The following is a 21,330-nucleotide window of genomic DNA, read 5'->3' as shown; positions in this document are numbered from 1 at the left end:
TCATAAAGGATTGAAATAAAAACAAATAAATATTACAAACCAAAATACAATGGTCAAAAAGGAAGTAATTGGTAGTTACAGGAACCAGAATGGGAATAACAATAACTTTAAGGATCTAACAATAATAAAAACACAAACCATAGCCAACATTGAAAATACTACACAATACAAGTACTGGAAACGTAAATAACCCAAAAATAATGTTAAGGACTAAAATAAATTAAATTAGAAGCATGAAGGAGTAAATAATAATTAAACCAAATGTAAGACAGCGACTAAAATAGAAGATTTACAAATATCATGACTGAAATCACATATTCACTAAATTACATAATATATAATAATATGACTAAAATACAAATATTGAAACATTAATGCTCAAAATAAAATGAGATAAAACTTCATTATGTGACTGAAATAAAACATTACAAAGGAGAAAGGACCTAAACTGTTATTTATCCTAACCTAAAAACACGATGAACCCCCTTTCAAAATGACATCATACTGTGTGTGGCATTTAAGGCCCAAAACCGAAGCCTCTTCTCTCATTCCCTCATTTTGTCTCTCTTCACAAAACAGAGAAAGAGAGAGATTTAGAAATCTCTCAACCTCCCATCGCCGGGGAAGCTCATCGGCTTTGACCCACTGTGGTCCACAGTGGCCGGAGGGAGTAAAAGACTCCTAGGACACTCCTCTTCTCGCCCTCAACCCAGATATTAAACCCTCTTAACCTAAAGCCACCCATATAACCCTAGATATATGTTATACCTTTCGGGTATTTTGAACACATGCGACTTTCGGGCTTCCACGGTTTCGAACGGAGGTAAGAACTTTCTCCCTCTCTATTTCTTTTTGTTCTGCTTTGTTTTCGTTGTTTCTTTTTCTTTGTTGTTTTCTTTTTGAATTTGTTCTCGATGTTTTCCCTCTTTTCTCTCTTCGTTTTTTTTTTATTCTCAGTGAATACTCTCTGCTTTTCTCTTTCTATTTTTTTAAATCTCCTCTCCCTTTGATATCTTCTCTGCCCTTTTTATCTGAACGCATGTGTGCTCTCTTATCTCTACTGTCGAGGAGATAGGATATCATTATCCTATCTCCATTTACTAGGTAAGATTTGATGTATATTTGTTCTGACTTGGTGTAATTTGGTGTAGAAATCAATCAATATGGATGACAATCATCGGGCGGTGGGATGTTTGGCGGCAGCTCGAGTTGAGTCTAAAAATTTTAGACTCGCAAATTGTCAAGCCGAATCGAGTTATATTTTAGAGTTTTTGAGTTGAGTCGAGTTCAGCAATACTCGAGCTACTTGGCCCGTTACAGCCCGAGTGAAAATCAAGCTAAAACAGAAATGCAACGTAAGCTAGTTCCCGCGTTATTCGCTCGCTTCCTTCACAGCAACAACATAAAAAAGGAACAGATAAATTAAAGCTTTAAATTCGTTCTGTTTCAAGTTATCAGATAATTCGATATCGAACTTTGATCGTCTTTCGTGTTGGTCAAAACAGCACATGGGCTGCAAAATTATTAGCAGCCGGCGGCTGCTTGAAAATAATAATAATAGGGGGCTAAATTTTTTATTATTTTGTAATAGGGATAATTACAAAATTGAGTCATTGAACTTTAGGGTATTTACAAAGATTAGTCCCTAAGTTTCAACTATAAATACCCTAGCTCATTTAGCTTCAAAATCATCCCAAAATCATTTCTTCCTTCCAATACTAGAGAGTTTTTTTGTGAGTAGTGAGTGTTTTGTAAACACCTGTAAATTTTCTCTCTTAGTAAACGATCTGCAGCAGTCCGGAGACGTAAGCAAAATTGGCTAAACTCCGTTATCAATTTCGGGTATTATTTTTCCGCTTTTATTTCGCATTCGCACTAATCTGATTATAAAGAAAATTACTTGTACTCGGTTTATTTCCTAACATTTCGTTTATAAATGGATTTTGAAAAGATTGCTTCATTAAGATGTGGATTCAATGATCATATTCCAGTCGAATCTAACGGCTTTGATCATCCAAAAGAATACAATAAGCAACCATTCATCATCGGTTCCATCTCTTTTCAATTTTTCCATACATTATATTTTGTTTCTTTAACTCTTCTCTAATTTTGACTCTGTTTTTGGATCCAGGAGTTGCTGGAGGAACCGCATCGGGCAAAACGACAGTCTGCAACATGATCATTTCACAACTTCACGATCAACGTGTTGTTCTTGTTAATCAAGTAAATCTTCTCATTTCTATTCTTTTTCCCCCTTTTTTACTATTTTTTCGGTTTTTTATATTTTATATATATACATATGTATTCAAATTATTAGGATTCGTTTTATCGCTCACTCAACGAGGAACAATTAGTGAGCGCTCACGAATACAATTTCGATCATCCGGTAATTTCTTCAAATCAAAGTTCTCCAATTATTAATCTTTTTTTATAATATAATTTTAAAGTAAATACTTCCGTTTCCTTTTGCAGATGCTTTTAATAATGAGCTTTTGCTTTCGTGTATGGAGAAATTAAGACAAGAAAAACCAGTTAGCATTCCTAACTATGATTTCAAGACTCATAAAAGCATCGAACCGTCACGTCTGGTAAATTGAAATATTTTCTGTTTCTTTTCTTTTGCCGAGTAAATTTTGATTTTTTTAAATGAAATCAGAAATTTCCGAAAAATTAGATTTTGTGTTAATGTAGGTTAATCCTGCCGATGTTATCATTCTAGAAGGAATTCTCTTTCTTCATGATTCTCAAGCTCGCAACCTTATGAACATGAAGATCTTTGTTGATATAGGTTAATGCGTTTTTCATACTGGTTTTGCTTACTTGATTTGCAAGTTAAGTAAGCACTGATATACAGGGTTTTAACCCGCTTTGCTGCATCCAGTTTTGGTCGTATTGTGATGTAATGAATGCTAAATCACAATATCACAATCAATTTTGATAAATTTTAGTATATTAAAAATAGAAAGGAAAGGTAGATTTTTTAATTCCATTAAAATCTATACAATTCATTTATCAACATGGCTAACAGATTCTGATGTGCGGCTTGCAAGAAGAATTCAGAGGGACCCAGTGGAAAGAGGAAGGAACATTTCAAATGTGCTTGATCAAGTTAGTAACTAGTTCTTGCTTGTTTGTCTCATTAATTAATTTCTACAATGGCATGCAAACCTGGTAATATACATGTTTATGTGTTTCATGTTTTTTTTACAGGTTTCAGTTGTGTTGAATAATAATATAGACAGTGGTTAGGTATTTCTTACCAATCCTTGTATCGTTTTTACAGTATTCCAGATTTGTAAAGCCTAGTTTTGAAGAATTCATACTACCATCGAAAAAGTTTGCAGATATAATCATCCCTATGGGGGGAGATAATGATGTTACCGTTGATTTGATAGTACAGCATATTCTTACCAAGCTTGGCCAGCATGATCTGTGCAAAATATACCCAAATATTAATGTTATATTTTCAACATTTCAGGTAGAATTCATGTATTTGTTGACTTCATCTTATTCTCTATTATATTTGAAGTCTTTGGTAGCTTCAATGATATTTTTGGCATTGTGTTCAGATTCGGGGAATGCACACCCTTGTCCGTGATGTCAAAACAACAAAGCATGATTTTGTCTTCTATTCAGATCGATTGATTCTCTTGGTAATGAGATCTAAATAAATTGAAAATTATAAGTCAAAAGTAATCACAAATCAGCAGGATACAGAATGATCTCAAAGTCCATATTTCAGGTTGTGGAGCATGGTCTGGGGCACCTTCCCTTCACTGAGAAACAGATCATCACTCCTACAGGTAACTGCTACAGTCATGTACAGCAATTTAAACACATTTTTGGTGGCTTCATATCTCCCTGATTTCATGCATGCAGGTTCTGTGTATTCTGGTGTTGTGTTCTGTAAAAGGTTATGCGGAGTCTCCGTTATAAGGAGGTCTTCCGAATCCCAAAATTTCTACCGTTCTTTTATACCTAGACTGCGTGACCTCTTTGTATCAGAAAAACGAAGTTGCTTATAAACGATAATAACTAAAGAGTTTATGGTACCAGTGGAGAGAGCATGGAGAATGCACTAAGAGCGTGCTGTAAGGGAATCAAAATTGGCAAAATACTCATCCATGGAGATGGAAATAATGGGAGGCAGGTAGGTTGAAAAACAAAAATCTGTGTTCAAAGAGTCTTTCTCCTCTACAGGCACACAATTTCTGATTTAACCGTCAACATTTACTACAGTTAATCTATGAGAAGCTGCCGGCAGACATCTCAAGCCGCCATGTCTTATTACTAGACCCTGTTCTAGCTTCAGGTTTGACAACATAAACTTATCATTTTCCTTCCAATTCTACTACTTTTTTTTCCCACAAATTCTATCCACGCTAAGGAAATTCGGTAATCAAGGCTGTATCTCTGCTTCTTAGTAAAGGCGTCCTGGAAACCAGCATCATCTTTCTTAATCTTATATCAGTAAGTTCAGATACTTTCCCAAATTCATGTGTATATCATTTTCTTATTATGTTTTCATGTTTAAATAGTCTCTTTGTATCGTATGTCCGATATTGTTTGAAAATATGAATTATGGTTAAGTGCAGGCACCCGAAGGCATCCGTGCTGTGTGCAGGAAATTCCCGAAGCTAAAAATTGTGACTTCGGAGATTGATTCATCACTAAATAAGAATTACAGAGTGATTCCAGGTATGGGGGAGTTCGGGGATCGCTATTTTGGCACAGATTAATTATGATTTTGGTTCGAATTCTTCTAAGATATTGACTATCTATAGCTAGCTTGCTCAAATCGTCCCAATTGTGTAAATAATTTTTTGGGTAAACTACACGCGTTTAGTACTTAAGTTATCAGTTGTGGTCTGTTATAGTACTAAATTTTCATTTTTTTCAAAATCATATCTAACGTTTAATTTTTGTTTCATTTTAATACCTCACCGTTAAAAACTTAATATTTTTAGTACCTAAAATATCAGTTTTGATACCTAAACTTTTAATTTTTTTCAAAACTTAAGTACTAAAAAATATTAAAACTTATAGTTTAAATACTAAACACTAGTTTATCATATTCTTTTCTACACGTAGTGGACAAGAATTCTTGTGTGGGGGGGGGGGGAAATCTTTGCAAGCACAAGTTTTAACGCTTACTGAAAGCTTCCAAACTAATTTATTTTTGACGGTATTAAAAAATCATATAAAATGTGCAACTTCTCAGAATGGACCACTGACATTTCTAATTAATTGAAAAATGTTACGTAACTTTGATTATTAATCTTAAAAAGTTAAATATTTTGAAAAAGAAAAAAATTACGTTTTGAAATGAATATAAAAAGCACAATTAACTTCGACAATGCATTGATCGAATTTGATTTTGAATTTTTTATCTTTTAGAAATTACATATAGATTTAATTATTTTTATTCCAAACTATTATTATATCTCAGTAAATATGTTAACGTCCAGCTCAAACGGCCGTTAATTTTTTAACGGTAAAGAAGAGATTGGAACATAATAAATAATCGAGTAACCATTTTATAAATTTTAATAGTCGAGGGAATCAACAAAACAACTCTCTATAATCGGTTACAATTTGTAACTTTTAATAATCAAGAGACTTAATAAAATAATATATTATAATCAAGGAACCATTTGTATACTTTACCCTTAATTTTAAAACATGTTTTAAGTTGTTTGCCTAATATTTTATAATGCTTCCACTAATATAAATAAATAAGTAAAGATGCATGATTTTAGGTTTAATCTATTTTGAGTCATTTCGGTAATTAATACAATATCTAGTGTTTGGTTCAAATCATCTCAACCGAATATCAAGTGTTACATATATTTTCTAATTTGGACGAAGAATCCTTAATCGGTGAGGCAAGTGAAGGAGATAAATTGGTTCAAAGAAATAAAGAGGGAGAGGAGAGTCTTTTTAAAGTTAGAATGGATAAATATTTTTTTCCTTTGTGCATGTTACATGTGGTATAATGATGTAAAAGTAGAATAATTTTTTTTATTACACGTACAATATATGTCATTATCGTTTAACATTTCCATCATATTATTTATCTTGTAGGAAGATAATCTTTTCGAAATGACTCTTTCAAAATAGAGGAAGGATACAACAATAATTATAGTATATGATATTCGCAAATCCTAAAATAAAACGTAAACTCAAATCTCACCAAAGGATCAAATTTAGATAACGTCATAAGAAGTCAATGGGACATCTTCTTTTGCTTCTTGTTCTTAAAATGAAAGAAAGAAAAAGGAAAAAAAATGGTTTCTCAAAGATTCTAATAGACTAATAGTGAACTTCAAAAATCAAAAGCATTGGACCAAAACAGTTCCCTCCAGTCATGATCAAACGCCATTAAAGCATTCAAACTCTGTTTAAAATTAAACTCAAATTATAAATATGGTACATTCAAGTGATAAGTAAATATAGTTTAAATAAAGTTTCGAGATCAAATCTTTATGTATGAAAAAAAAATTATTAAAAATTTTACTCACTAAAATCAAATACATAACTTATGTCGGTAGGGATTAATTGAGATAAACACCTTAAAATCAGGAGTGAAAAAAATTAAACCCGCATTGGATTTAAAATGGTAAACATAAAGCTGGTTGAGGATATCAACAAAGGGTCCCACTTTTGAGAACTTAAATAACCTTAAATCAAGCAAAGTCAAGTGACAAAAACCCTTGACAGAGACTAATAAGGCAACTTATTTAGAGTCCAAATGGTGTACACCCAAGAATTACCCCTAAAGAAAAGAAAAACGGTGAAAAGTATAATTCTTTGCACATCGTCAATAATGTTGGCAACTCACTTACCAGAATTTATTGAGAGCAAAGGGTAACAGAAATTGACAGGATTTCAACAACGAAGTCTTCAACAGTTATTGGTACGTTTTAAAGATTGAAATAAAGGGAAGCTGCCTAACCTTGGGACCAGTCTTCAGGCTGCTTAATCTTTGTGGTTGCTAAATTTGTTTCTCTCTCAAGATTCAGAATTTTCACCCTCCCACACTTTCCAGGAAAGCCCAGATTGAAAATCCTCGGTTTGGTTCCAAGTATCTCCGTTTTCTCATTAATTATATTATTTCTCAGGGAAAAGGAATGTGCTTTTGAATGCTTAATTCAATGATTCTCGTTTTGGTTTCTCCAAGTTCTCAACTTTTTTGTTTCATGAATAGTTGTGATCAAAGCTTGCGTAAAGTTGTTCACTTGAAATAGGTTTAAGCTATTCCAAAACATGATCTTTTTCTTTAAATGGCAAAGGGGTTGTTGGAAATTTTTTAGCTTTGATTTCACGTTAACGCAAAACCTGATACTTTTTCAGGTGAATTTGTGTTATTAAGAACAATACGATTTTGCTTGGTTCATTTATTTTCAGCTGCCGCCTCCTCTTTTCTGCAGTTTTAATTTGTGGGTATTGATGAAAGGGAAATTTTCAAGCTTGTTTAGCTGAATTCGTATGCTGGAAGATCAATCTCGAAAATTTGTGCTTTATCCACTCGCTTTGGTTCATTAAAAAAGTTGTTCTTTTTCAACTTAATAAGCTGCATCTCAGATCTCCTGTTTGTATGTTGTAGCTGAAGCATAACTTAATTGGTAGAAACACCTTTCCTTTAAAGGAAATCTAAAGTCGAAATCATTTTTCTATGCCAAGTTAACCATATATATATATGTAGTTATGTTTTAGAAAAATAGTTCTTTTTTGGTGGATCTCCATTTCCAATGCTATTATGCTAACATAGAGCTTAGCATTTAACAGCTGAACTCTACTGCTAAATTCAAGTAATAGGTTGAGTTAGTGCTTCAAGAATGACCAATTTTTATATGTAAAATGTGATTAGCTGAGATTATTCTATCACTGACATGAGAACCATCGGAACTACTGTTCTGTTTTTGTGCTATGTAATTAATACTAATTTTTAGTAAACCTTTTTTTCAGCATTGTTCTATCATGCTCTGCAGGTTATAATTTGAGCTTCAAACTTGATGACTGCATCTGGTGCAGTTATCTTTGTAAAAGTAGAATAAGGAGATCTTGAGCATAATGGGAATTCCCCTACGGAGGTATCGCCTTTTGTACTATTGTTTAACAGAAAACTGTTCATTGGCATTTTTACTAGTTTACAAGGTTTAAGTAACACCAAAAGTGGAATTAATATGAGTTACATTCACCTCTATTGGGCTGCAGTGTTAATTTAAGGATACCAAATGAGACAATGAGGCTTATTATTATGGCTGTTGCTGGAGTTATTTTCGGCCTTTTTTTAGGTGTATCCTTTCCAACAGTTTCATTGACAAAGGTACAATGGCACTCGCACTTTCCCATAATTCCAGCTGTTAAATGTTTGGTTTTCTTTTGTTTCCTTCTCCCCTTTCCCGTGTAATTTAACATGGAATAACGGGTTGATTTCAATATATTTAAATTTTGGTAGATGAATCTCCCATCGACCCTATTTCCTTCCATCGATCTTACATATATTGAGGACAAATATTCCGGCCTTTCAACCCAAACACTATTTAACGCTTTGAACACTCTCAAGGCTAATAAGGTTGCCTCAATGTCATCTTACAACTACACCGAGAAAAAGGTAAATCCCCTTTTTTTCGATTAACTATGCAGCATTACAATTCAAAAACTAAGATTGTAGGCTGTCCCTTGTCTTGAAATTATGAAATTTTTAACCATGATTTCTACTAAAGTAGTTGAAGATTTTTGGACAAAAAGTTCTCTTCATAAGCTATCAAAGCGATATTTACATTGAATTATGTTCGCAGTTATACAAATTTAGGATTAGTTTTATTAGCATATAATGTATTAATTTTTGCATTTTTTGTAATGGGGAACTCAACATTTGGACGTCAGTTCTATCAATTGATGAAACTATCTTTTCTTTAGGATGAAGCTCCTCAAGCAGGAGGTATCTTACAAACTTATTTATTATGGTGTTGTTAATATCATCTCAGGAGCTTTGACTAGAAAGTTGCAAAGCAATCAATTACATGTACAACTTCTTGGTTCTCAATTGATGATCTTGTTAATATCATCTTAGGTCGTATCTTTAGAACCGTTTTATGAAATAAGAAACAAAAGCTAAAGATTTTACCCCGAGATGGATGCAAATTCTTTTCTAATCTTGTTAATATAGGCTGGAGAAACTTTGTGAATCTCCTTTACTCATTGCCTTATATATTACTTTGTATATGCATCAACATCTGATGGTGTCACACTGTTCATTATATGTTATGTGATTGGCGATAGAAGTTAAAATCTGCTTGGATTAGACTTTCCTTTTTGGGCTAATATGTGATGGTCTTCTATAGTTATGTAACAATTTTCAAGGAAAATCAATTAGCATCAACACTTGCACGTTTTAGTGTGAGCACTAACTGTTAATCCTTAATTATTGCAGATCTGGCTTCCGTCAAATCCACAGGGTGCTGAAAGACTTCCCCCTGGTATAGTTACATCCGAGTCCGATCTCTATCTTCGTCGATTATGGGGTCATCCAAGTGAGGTATTCATCTTCATCACTTCATATTGACTCATTTTTATGTTTCATTATCCTAGTTTCATACATGTCAGATTTCGAACTGGTTGCCATCTAAATAAGGAGGAATTTTAAAAAGTTGAATTTGTATTATTTTGTACTCTTGTATTCTGAAGAAGTTGAATAGGGCAATGATCATTTTTCTTGGATATAATTCGGGTTGATGGGTCACATTTGCAGGACTTAACCATCATACCGAAGTATCTCGTAACTTTTACAGTTGGTTATAGTCTGAAAGACAATATTGATGCAGCTGTGAAAAAGGTCAGATCTCTCCCACTGTGCGTGTACACATACACTATATATATTCCTTGGCATGTCTTGACTCTCTTGTCTAAAACTTCTGTTTTACAGTTTTCAGAAAATTTCACAATTATATTGTTTCATTACGATGGTCTTACCACTGAATGGGATGAGTTTGATTGGTCAAAGCGAGCTATTCACGTGAGTGTTCCAAAGCAGGCCAAATGGTTAGCAACCGACTCCTTTTTTCTTCCGTGACTCTTGTAGGTTTTATGGGATTTCGCTAACCTCCAGTTGTGTTTGTACTCAAACTCCTTAATATTTTGTATAGGTGGTATGCAAAGCGCTTTTTGCACCCCGATATAGTTGCACCCTATGAGTACATTTTCATGTGGGATGAGGATCTTGGGGTGGAGAACTTCGATGCGGAAGAGTAAGTCCTTATGTTCTCTATCTTGCTTCAAGTGAAAATATGTTCTTTTAAGCTAAAATTAAACTCCTTTTGTTCTCAGATACATAAAACTTGTCCGAAAACATGGTTTAGAAATTTCCCAGCCAGGTTTAGATTCAAGTAGTGCTGGACTGACATGGGCAATGACAAGAAAGAGAAACGACAGTGAAGTTCACAAGTAAGAGCATTTTAGTCTAACAGCTTGATTGTGGTTTCTGTATTCCTAATCAGTAGTTCTGCATAGGTTGGAATGGTTTCTTTGGTAGAAAGGTAGTTTGATCTTCGGTATTTATTTTCGCTCCTATAGGGATACCGAGGAGAGACCTGGCTGGTGTACTGATCCACATTTGCCCCCGTGTGCAGCGTATGAAACATATTTAATCCCATTTGTTAAAATATTTAATCATATTGCTAATCCTTGGATCTTAGCTAAGTGTTCTCGCATATTTGATGCTTAGATTTGTCGAGATCATGGCTACAGTGTTCTCTCGGGATGCATGGCGATGTGTTTGGCATATGATTCAGGTAAGCAGCGAGTTGATTCTTTTGAATGTTGTCAAATCTCAACTATTCCCAGTTTATGATAAAATTTCTCCTTTAAAACGCAGAACGACTTGGTTCACGGATGGGGCCTTGATTTCTCTCTTCGGAAATGCGTTGAGGTTAGAGACGTCTTATTCCTCTTACATTAGTTAACTTTCTCTCATATACATACAACAACCTAACACTGATTTTGCAACTTTGTCCGTGAGAAGCCTCCTCATGAGAAAATTGGGGTTGTAGATGCTCAGTGGATTGTACATAAAAGTGTTCCTTCTCTCGGAAACCAGGTAAACATTAACCCATTAATCGTTGTCGTTACAATGTTCATCATGCACAGTATACAATTCACTTCTTTTATTCCTTCATTTCTCACAGGGGAAAGCAGAGGGTGGAAGGGCTCCATGGGAAGGGGTATGAACAAATATATATATATATATACACCCATTGCGTATTTAAACACGTATATATATGCATGTATGTTGAGGAGAGTTGTGGTAAAAGTTGGAAATTTTGGTGTGGCAGGTGAGGGAAAGGTGTAGGAAAGAATGGACAATGTTCCAAGATCGGATGACGAATGCGGAGAAAGCATATTATGGAGCACTGGGAATTAATCCTTACAATGAAACAGCTAAGTAGAAGATATAATATAGTAAGTATTTCACACTACCATTAGAGTTTTACAAGTCACTTCTATCTGTGATGCAAACTGATTTTTGGTTACACTAGAAGCTAACTTTGATCCTATCAACATATGTAATGTTACTTGGGCATCATTGTCAACATTATATATTATAAGTAACTGCATGAATTATATAAAAATTTCTTTGTTTTCTCTACTTGTACAAAAAGGACAGTTTCAAGTGCAGAAACATTCATGCCAGAAAATTGATGTACATTTCTAGGGTAATGAGTCCAGTATTAACCTAGAGAATGATATTTGGCTAAATAAGGGATTAGAATTCTTGTATCATCTCCGTGTACTAAGAAATTTGGAGAATATTTTCGCAGTCAAGATCTTCGGGGAGCATCTTTTCAATAGAGACCCCATAAAAGTATTTTTGGATATAGGGCCTCCGGAGGCTTATGCTTATTGGAAAATCATAATCTTTTGACATGACCTTTGACAGGTAACACGTGATTTTTCAATGCCAAAATCAATTGTCAGTCAACTATATCAATCGAGTCTATCAACCTACAAGTACCTATAATGACCTTACATCTTATTGCAACACTAAGAGTCACTATAAAATTCATCGATCAAGATTGAGGAAGGAATGGGAATCTTTCTCTTCGCTCATCCCTCTTCTACCTCCTCATGAAGGTAAAAGACTTTGACACCGGTTAACGATCACCTAATCACTAGTTGTGACTCTCTATCTAAATCAAAAAGGGTGAACCGCCTATAAATATCATAACACATTTGTTCCCATCAATAGATGGTGCGGTAAGCGTAGAACACCTCTTAACATAAAAGAATCAGTCAAAATGCATCCATAAAGGCAATAGTCAATATCATCTCTCATCTCCTTCCTAAAATCTCCCCCACATATTTGGTTATTTCTGGCTTGCGCCTGTAAATCAGAAGGAAAAACTTGCATACGCAACCTTACACCCCTTATGTTGCCCAAACGCGGTTGTAGTGGCGGATCTAGTTGACTCATAATCGACTTCGTAGCATATGATGGGGAGAATAAGAAGTAAAGGGGGAGAACATAGACAACGTCGTGCGCTTTGCTTATCCGGATTCCACTCCTTACGAGCTCTGGAAAGCCATTGTAATACCACCAATTCTGGAATATGTTGACCTTGTCATCCAAGAAGCGAGAAATGTTACCACTGTGAACACTCAGCACGACAGCGTCAGAGATAGTGTCAAGAGAGAGCCAACCTTGGCAAGGGAGCTACCCGAAGCATACATGAAAATCACATTGCCTCCGATTGCTCCTCCGACAAACGAAATTGGTAAACTACACTTGTAACTTTGATAATCACCGTATAGCTAATAAGTATGAGAGTTTCCTCCCTATTAGGCTTACAAACTAGGAACTAGATTAGGCAAAACCTATGAACTAGATCTTCATCTTTTCCTTAGACTTACACAATGCTTAAACTATAACTTAGCTACTTCTTGATCTAGCATGTGCTCCCTGTTCTCAAAAGGTGGTTTGGGCGTAGTTGATTTAGATATTAAAAATAGAGCTCTCCTTGGCAAGTGGGTTTGGAGATTTGGAAACGAGAGAGAGTCTTTGGAAGCAAGCTGTTACAAGCAAATTTAAGTCTGGGAGAGGTGGCTTATTTCCTCCAATTCAAATTAGAAAATCTTGCTCGTGGATATGGAATGATATTACAAAATCATTTTTCTTCTGTGATGTTGCATGGTTTCTTTGGATGACGTTTTTCGTCTTGTGGGGTATCGCTACGGCTCTTCATCATGAACCAAAACTGGTTCTATTGTCCTGGTAGAGCGACCACAAACAGAACCCAGCTGGTTCGATTTGGAACATAGTCCCACATGCGATCATGTGGTCATTATGGCTATATAGGAACGATGTTATCTTTAAGGGCTCTTCCGTGGATATCTTTCAGTTGAAATTTTTAATCAAGTATCGTTTAGCTATTTGGTATAAAGCTTTTAATTGTGATGTGCTAATTTCAGTGGTTAGTAGTATTGCACATCCATTATGTGCTGAAAAATGTCCGGTTGATAAATTCAAAAACAGCGGTTGTTCTTCATGGCGACCCCCTCCTAGGGTTTTTTTTGAAGTTCAATGTGGATAGCGCTACGCTACGTGGTGGCAACGGTGGTGGCTTGGGAGGAATCTTTAGAGACGAAGTGGGTAATGTATCATCCAAATTTGTTGTTAAACATGTGTGTGGTATCCTTGTTTTGCAGAAATAATGGCTATTGAGTATGGTTTGAATTTATACGTAAAGTCGACTTGGTCGAGTATCTATCGATTGATCATAGAAAGTGATAGTCAGATTGCTGTCGAGTGGATTAAAAATCCAATCTCATCTCCTGCATGTTTGCCTTCAATGATTAAACATATTTCAGATTGTATTCGTTTCAATAGCTCGTTTGCATATTGCATTTTTGGTATTAAAGTCCTGTGTTGTATCGTTGGAGTGTAGTTTTAGTAGGCTAGATGGGGTTTATTTTCTGTGGTTTGGCATGGATTTAAAACTAGGATGTTGTAATGTTTTCTTGAGTTATTATATAAGTCTTTTAGCTCTATTTTCCCTCCTCGTCTAATTATGGGTTTTCGAACTTAAAATTAGGTATGAGAGGGCTTTTAACGAGACCCAAATATCTTTCAAAAAAAAAAAATTAGCTAGTTCTCAAACAAGTTAAGAAAAACTTCTTTCCAGCGTACGTAACACTCAACATTTAATACACAAAAAGATTGGGGTTCTTCCTCCGTTTAAGTACTAAGACTCTAGAAACATTTTTAGTACTAGGAGTGGGTGCATTATGACCTCCGTCATGTCGGCATGATGTTGAGACACCTTCGATTTGCTGTCATAGTGGGGATTCCTTCTTTCTGGCCCGAAACATTAAGCTACCCCTGCGTTAACCGACCAAATGAGTTAGGATGCCTCTATTCCACTAATAACAAGATGCCTTTACTTTTGGATACCGTTGAGATGATTCCGTCAGGAGTAGAGATGCATATAAAATAAGTTTACGATTTATGGAATTTACCCAAAGGGTTGGAGAGCCTCTGCTCTAGCAATAAGAGTTCCTCCATTGTGCATTAACGTGCGTCGAGATATCTTTGCTCTAGAGATAGAAATTCCAACTATTCACTTCTACCAATGTGAAGATGTCTTAATTCGCACATGTAGAATTTTCTTAAAGTGTGGAGATGTCTTCACGGTGCATTATCACGGACTGAGTTACCTCATCTAATCGGTTGAGGACGTCGTGATGTCTTCTCTCTGTAATTAAGAGAACTCTTCCTAATACCAACTTATAAAATTGAGATGATTCCGTCCTGATAATAGAAACTATTTCATTGCCACTAAATTGTAATGGCTTAGCGTGCGATTTCTGATTTTTGTGCATAAGCTGAGCAGATAATAAAAGATTATCAATAGAGAAGCTATAATAAGCATAACAAATCATACACGTTTCAGTCAAATATATTTCATTTTCCCTTAGAATAGTGGCATGTGCATAATATTTAGAAGTTGATGTTTTTTTTCTGAGCTAGCCGGTGAATGGTTGATATTTGTCATTAGTAGCATTTTTCTTAAATGATGATAATAAACTCGTTCTGATGAGCTTTTATGTCAAGTCATTTTATATGGTATATTAGATTATGATATGATGGTGCAAACGTCAAGAAAATGGATAAGTATATTAGAGTAAGTATAAGAAACTTGATGGGATTGATTATGGTGGAAACTTGAAGTAAATCTGACATCTCTAATCCGATCTGGACATCAGGACCGTGCAGCGGGTATTACAAACTATATTATTATGAACCAGATCATGTATTATCAGAAGAAATACATCGAATTTTAAGCTATCGAAAAGGAAAATGGCAGCAGGCCTCAACTCGTAAATACTTTAGATCATTAAGCATTCATCCGAGATAGTCGCCTCTTCAAAGGAAACTGAAAAATCTAAACCAATTTGGAAAATTACCATGAAAAACTAGCCAAAAACAAATTAATGTATCGAATATAAACCGTTAAATGCATTTTTAATTGTTACACAACAATACGGGGATGAAAGAATTCTATGTCAAATGCTCAAAGATGGATGCTCTCTGTCCTGACATCAATGTTATGACTCTTGAAACTATGGAGATGCAGAAGGCAGTTAGAAATACCCTTTAGTGATTGCTTCCTCTAGTTCCTTGAATTCCCATGCCTCGTCCGCTGAATACTCGCCTGCAAGGAGGAAGAGTGGTTTCTTAACGAACTATTGACTTTTGAAACAAAAATCCACTGAAAATAATGTTGAATCTCTTCTAATCTGACAAAACAAACGCATTCAGTGTCTTGTTTATTGGTTTTGCAACACAATTAACACCTAGCTTCGAGATAAAACCATCTTATGACTAGGAGCATATCGACTAAAATGATCACATTTCAGTTAATCCAATCGCAGTCCAAAATTGTGTAGGATCTAGTATGGAAAACCCTACATATTCTTTGTTGTGATTAGACAATAACAGGACTGTGGTAAAAGGCGTTGTAGGTGAAATGCTCCCTTTTTGCCCACCATTTCATGAATACTAAGTCCTAGCAACCAGTGCAAGGGCCCCTTACAGCCTTGCAGATAAACCGAAAACAAAGAGAAAACGATAAATTTATATAGCAGTGATCTCTTTTGCTTTACTAGTCATTTATATTGGGAAATCAATTAGTTCTTATACCTCCTACTTGAGATAAATAGAAACAACTTCCAAGTGAAACAAAAATGATAGGTTCATACTGGCAAATCATCTATTTGATCAAAACCAATCTATTAACATGATGATGAGATCTTACCAATTGAGTCTCTTCGCAGAGCCGTCAAATGAGCACAACTGAAACAGCAGAGAAATCAAGAGAACATCAACTCAAATGTTGAAACGACAAAGCTGAGAGGTTAGACAAATTTCTAACTTCCCTAAAACCCAGAAACTATTGACCATCATTCATCAGCCAATAAATACCAGAGCTAAGCCTGAAAAGCAAGGCAGAAAATTTTTCGAGTATCAAATTATTAAAAGATGATTACCTGCCCAAAGCCTTCCCAAAATCTGCACATAATGACCGGATATATGTTCCTTTCGAACATGTGACCCGGAAAATCAAGTTTTGTCTGCAAAGACATCAGAAGCATTAAAATGAAGCTTGAATTATGCAGTAGTAAGATGACTGAACCAGTGTTTGAGGGGGGTTAAAGACAAGTACCTATCTTCTAAGCTACGCTCAATCTCAAAGTGGAAAATTGAAATTCGTCTTGGTGATAGTTCAACACTCTCTCCTCTTCTTGCTTTTTCATACATCTTTTCACCTCCAACCTATTCACAATATCAACATGTGTTTATTATTCAATAAATTCCTAAGTTTCACAAGAAGCTGAGAAGAAACCAGTAAGGCACACTGTACACATATAATGGATAAGGAAGAATGACAGACTTCTATAAAACCTAAGCCCCCCAGATGAACAGTAACTTCTATATATATTAGACAACAACAACAAAACCCAATTCTCATATGCAATGGGGTAAGGGGGAGGTAGGATAGTAGGCTGCCCCCAACGCCAGGTTGAGAATAGCTTCCGTGGAAGACCTCCGACAGTCAGAAAATTAAAAATATAGATAAAATGCAATGCATATATAAATAAATACATAAATATATAGTTGAACAGTATTCATATGCAGTCATTAATATCATATGCGCGCCTGTAATAGGCAATAATCCCTGCAAATAAACCCCTGCGAAAAAATCTCTGCATATAGACAGAAACGTAAGACCCGACTAAATTTAAAAGTGAAGAGAATGATACATAGAAGTCTACGATAGCAAGTCCAGTTTTAAGCCTTCATAAATACCAATAACAGAAACGTATAAAAAGTAGAAGTCATGGAAATTACTACAAAGACATTAAAAGAAGACAGAGATGATACACCCTAGAGATGTGACCCACACTACTCGACTACCCTAGTCTTAAGTCTCCATAATTTCCTATCAGAGGTCATGTCCTCTGTAAGAGCTAAATCCATCAAATCAGATCTCAAGCAGTCTTCCCACTTCCGCCTTGGTCGTCCTCTCCTTCTAGAACCGTCGACTGTAATCGACTCTACCCTCTTGACCGCATCTGACGGTAGTCGCCTAAGAACATGCCCAAACCACCGTAGTCTTCTCTCCCTTAATTTTTCGGAAACAGACACCACCCCCAAGGACATCCTAATAGCAGAGTTTGTTGTCATATCCCACAGAGTCCTACTGCATGTCCATCGAAGCATTCTCATTTCTGCGGCCTCTATCCTCCTTACATGATCCTTCTTGGTTGCCCAACATTCTGATCCATACAACAGCGCTGGTCTTATTTCCATTCTATAAAATTTTCCCTTAAGTTTTAGAGGCACCTTCTTGTCACACAAAACTCCAGTAGCGGCCCTCCACTTTAGCCATCCCGCCTTTAAACGGTGTGTAACGTCATCATCAACACCCCCATCTTTATGTATCATAGACCCTAGGTACTTGAAACAATCCTTTGAGGGGAGAACGTGTCCTTCTATGCATACTTCTACATCTTCATCGTTTTGGTCCCCACTGAAGTTTGAACATAAATACTCTGTCTTTTCAATATTGATCCTTAGACGTTTTTCTTCCAAAGCAGTCTTCCAGGTAGCCAGTCTACTATTCAACTCAGATTTTGTTTCAGCAACTATGACAATGTCGTCAGTGAAAAGCATACACCATGGTACACCGTCTGGTGTCGCACAAAAGATGTCGTCCATAATCAAGACAAAGATGTAAGGGCTAAGAGCCGACCCCTGATGGAGTCCGATTTCCACCGGGAATGCCTCGGTGTCGCCAACTGTAGTCCTGACGTATGTAGTAGATCTACAATACATATCACGAATCGCCCGGATATAAGCAGCTGGGATCCGTCTCGTTTCCAAAGTCTTCCAGATCGTATCGCGGGAAACGCTATCATAAGCCTTCTCAAGGTCAATGAACGTCATGTAAAGATCTCTTGACTTTTCCCTATATTTCTCCATAAGTCGTCGAAGTAGATGAATCGCTTCCGTGGTAGACCTGCTTGTCATAAAGCCAAATTGGTTTTCCGAAACCCTAGTAACTTGTCTCAATCTAGCCTCTATCACCCTTTCCCATAGCCTTCTATATATAATAGGATTCATCAAAATATTTTTATATCCCCTCAAGCATTTTTCTGTAAACCTTACCTTGATGGCAGAGAACATGGGAGGCACTTGCCATATCTCCCCACAGAAGGATGCAGCAGTTTTCTTTATGTCCTCATCTTTGATATGCTCCCAAGGCTCACGTTGAATAACCTACATAAAGATCAAACTGAAACTTAAACATATAGCAGGCTTAATGTCCTAGAAATAAATGAATACATGCTGAGATCTTGTAGAGTAGTCACAAGAGAAACATTAAGTAAACAGCACATAACAGTATACCGAAGTGAATACATAAATTGGACAAAGAAACAGCAGATCCTATTTATATCAGACTGACTACTGAATAAACATACCGGTGAATCAGCATCCCAAGTTGAAGTAGCCTCCCCTAAGCGAAAAACCCCACTATATCCCTTTACCATTCCTTGGTATCTGCAATTGAAATATTCAAACCCGTCAGAGAAATTCATCTGACACATGTATGGAAACAAAACCTTCAGTTTCAAGCCAATAGGCCAGTAAAGGAGGGGAATGGAGCCTGGCTTTAGACATTGAAAACAGAAGAGCTAGTCTGTAGAATTCAGACATGAGATCAGATCAAACAAACCTCTCTACCAACTTAGTGGCTTTACCAACACATACAATCAATAGACCTGTTGCCATAGGATCAAGTGTTCCAGCATGCCCTACCTGTAAGTACAGTCCAAAAAGTTGAACTATAGCAGAAAATAAGTTAAGAAGTATCCAACAAACGAGATGTAAAAAGGAAAAACAATACCTTTTTCACTTTGACTAAGCGACGCAGCTTGCCACAAACGGTAAATGAGGTCCACCCTGTTTTGCAATATAATAGTGTTATCATTTGATACAAGTCACTGTCATAATTCAAAAATTTTACATTTTTTTAATGAGGATTTTCAATATTTCCATCTCAACAAATCAGAGAATTAGATAAATAGCCCTAAAATTTAATAGGATGGCCAAACAAATATGACTCGCATCCTCTCTGAATTTGAAACAGGAAAACGAAGAGTTCCATTGCTAAAGCAGATGGCAAGCAGTACAAAACTACCTCACACATTGTCCTAGTTAGCCTAAGCTAACATTGAATAACATCCAACTGTAAGCCACATATTACCAAAACCTCACATATCACTGAATGCACCAAGAAAAAAAGAACACTAAAGAACACTAAAGAACTGCAATATATTCACAAATAAAAGGCCTCCGGTCTTTAATAATAGATAAGGTACGGAATTCAGATTGTGATGCTAATCAAAATATAGCATTCAAAAGTATCGAATCCATCACAATTTAAACAAAAAACACTATGCATACTACTTAGCTAACCTTTGGGCTTATTAACCAAAACTACCGTCCCATGTGAACCATCCCATCTCGGGGGCAGCTCAGTACTCCTACTAACAAGGTAAGGCTCCCCAGCACTGACCTCGGTTTCCTTATTGGGAACTTTTTTCAAACACTTGAAAAACTCCTCCACCTTCTTCTCAGTAACCTTCTCCTTCACATCCCCACCTGAATTTCCGTCTTCCTCAAAAAACACCAATCCTTTATCCTCCGCCTTGTTATTATCATCCTGCTTTTTACTCTTTCCCTTAATTTTGGTTTTCTCATTTGATTCTCCAGGTTCAAGAAAAGCTTTATCAAAACACTGATCAGGAAAATACTTCTTTTCTAATTGATAAACCATTTTATAATGCTTATCTTTTTCCCAAGGATACGCAAATGCATCATAAAAGTAGAGCTCTTCTTCCCTCTCATGTAGCCTATCAAATTCCACGACTTTAGGCTTCAATTCAACAAACCCATCTTCATTTTTTCCCTTATCCTCATCTTCAGAATCTGAACCATACATTCTTTTCCTTCTCTTTCTATAATATTTCCTCTTAGACTTGTCCATTTCTTCTTCTGAAGTGAGTTTTTTTTCTACCCATGAATCAAAACCCAATTCTTTCTCTGGTTTCTCTTCCTCGGGTGAGTTGGGCGAGTCCGATTTACTGAGTCGGCGGCGAGTTGGGGTGGGTTGGGACTGAGTTGGGGTGTTGATGACCATGTCATATTGAAGAGGATAAGGTGTAGATGTTGTAGAGAAGAAAAACGAAGAGAATGGCTGCTTTGAAAAGATCAATCTGTTGTTGAAATTATAGGATTTTGGTGATAAGAGACGAACAGACTGAGTTGCTGTAAGAAAAGATAGAACCTTTGGACGTAGCAAAATAAGTGACATCGTGGCTTCAGGTGGGGAAATTTTACCTACACTCGAGGTTTGAAGGATGAAGCTTTAGAAAGAAAAAAAAAACCCAACCCGATTCAGGGTTTTAGCAGAGCCATGTCCAAGTGTTGAAATCTACAATTTCACAGGATTTTTGGTTTAGAATTTAAGGCTTTGGACAAGCCCAATGGCAAAATTAGTCCAACAATCCAAACTGTAAAGTTAATTAGGCTTATACGAAGGTTTAAAAATTAATCTGGAATTTATGATAAATACAGAATGAAGTTGAAACTCGTCATTCTATCGTAACGGATTTCTTATAATATTTATTTTTTTTATTGATATTGATTATGTGAGTGTCGTGAATCGTATTATTTTAATATATTTTTTGAAACTCGTCACAACT

The 21,330-nt window shown here is 35.8% G+C and overlaps 2 protein-coding genes and 1 pseudogene across 2 annotated transcripts; 2 read left to right on the top strand and 1 right to left on the bottom strand.

Moving 5' to 3' along the window:
- Positions 1-1,929: 1,929 nt before the first annotated feature.
- LOC120138495 lies at positions 1,930-4,756 on the top strand (annotated as a pseudogene).
- Positions 4,757-6,781: 2,025 nt separating this feature from the next.
- LOC120138489 lies at positions 6,782-11,606 on the top strand. Its single transcript, XM_039153942.1, has 15 exons — positions 6,782-7,084; positions 7,992-8,093; positions 8,218-8,329; positions 8,462-8,617; positions 9,440-9,544; positions 9,758-9,841; positions 9,932-10,047; positions 10,152-10,253; positions 10,333-10,449; positions 10,579-10,635; positions 10,730-10,796; positions 10,880-10,933; positions 11,027-11,101; positions 11,190-11,225; positions 11,337-11,606. Exons 2-15 carry the CDS (start codon positions 8,074-8,076, stop codon positions 11,448-11,450), a joined length of 1,215 nt encoding a protein of 404 aa, XP_039009873.1. The 5' UTR covers positions 6,782-7,084; positions 7,992-8,073; the 3' UTR covers positions 11,451-11,606.
- A 3,864-nt stretch (positions 11,607-15,470) lies between these two features.
- On the bottom strand, positions 15,471-20,976 carry LOC120138481. The gene is made up of 9 exons (XM_039153936.1): positions 20,042-20,976; positions 19,470-19,525; positions 19,299-19,381; positions 19,045-19,123; positions 18,731-18,841; positions 16,725-16,834; positions 16,549-16,632; positions 16,317-16,354; positions 15,471-15,713 (listed from the first exon to the last, which is right to left on the bottom strand). Exons 1-9 carry the CDS (start codon positions 20,937-20,939, stop codon positions 15,643-15,645), a joined length of 1,530 nt encoding a protein of 509 aa, XP_039009867.1. The 5' UTR covers positions 20,940-20,976; the 3' UTR covers positions 15,471-15,642.
- Between the last annotated feature and the right edge of the window lie 354 nt (positions 20,977-21,330).

Source organism: Hibiscus syriacus, unplaced genomic scaffold (assembly GCF_006381635.1).
Source record: "Hibiscus syriacus cultivar Baekdansim isolate YM2019G1 unplaced genomic scaffold, ASM638163v2 tig00110694_pilon, whole genome shotgun sequence".
In the NCBI taxonomy this organism is placed as follows: domain Eukaryota; kingdom Viridiplantae; phylum Streptophyta; class Magnoliopsida; order Malvales; family Malvaceae; genus Hibiscus; species Hibiscus syriacus.
The sequence above is the reverse complement of the archived record's forward strand: the minus strand, read 5'-3'. Positions and strand labels throughout refer to the sequence as shown.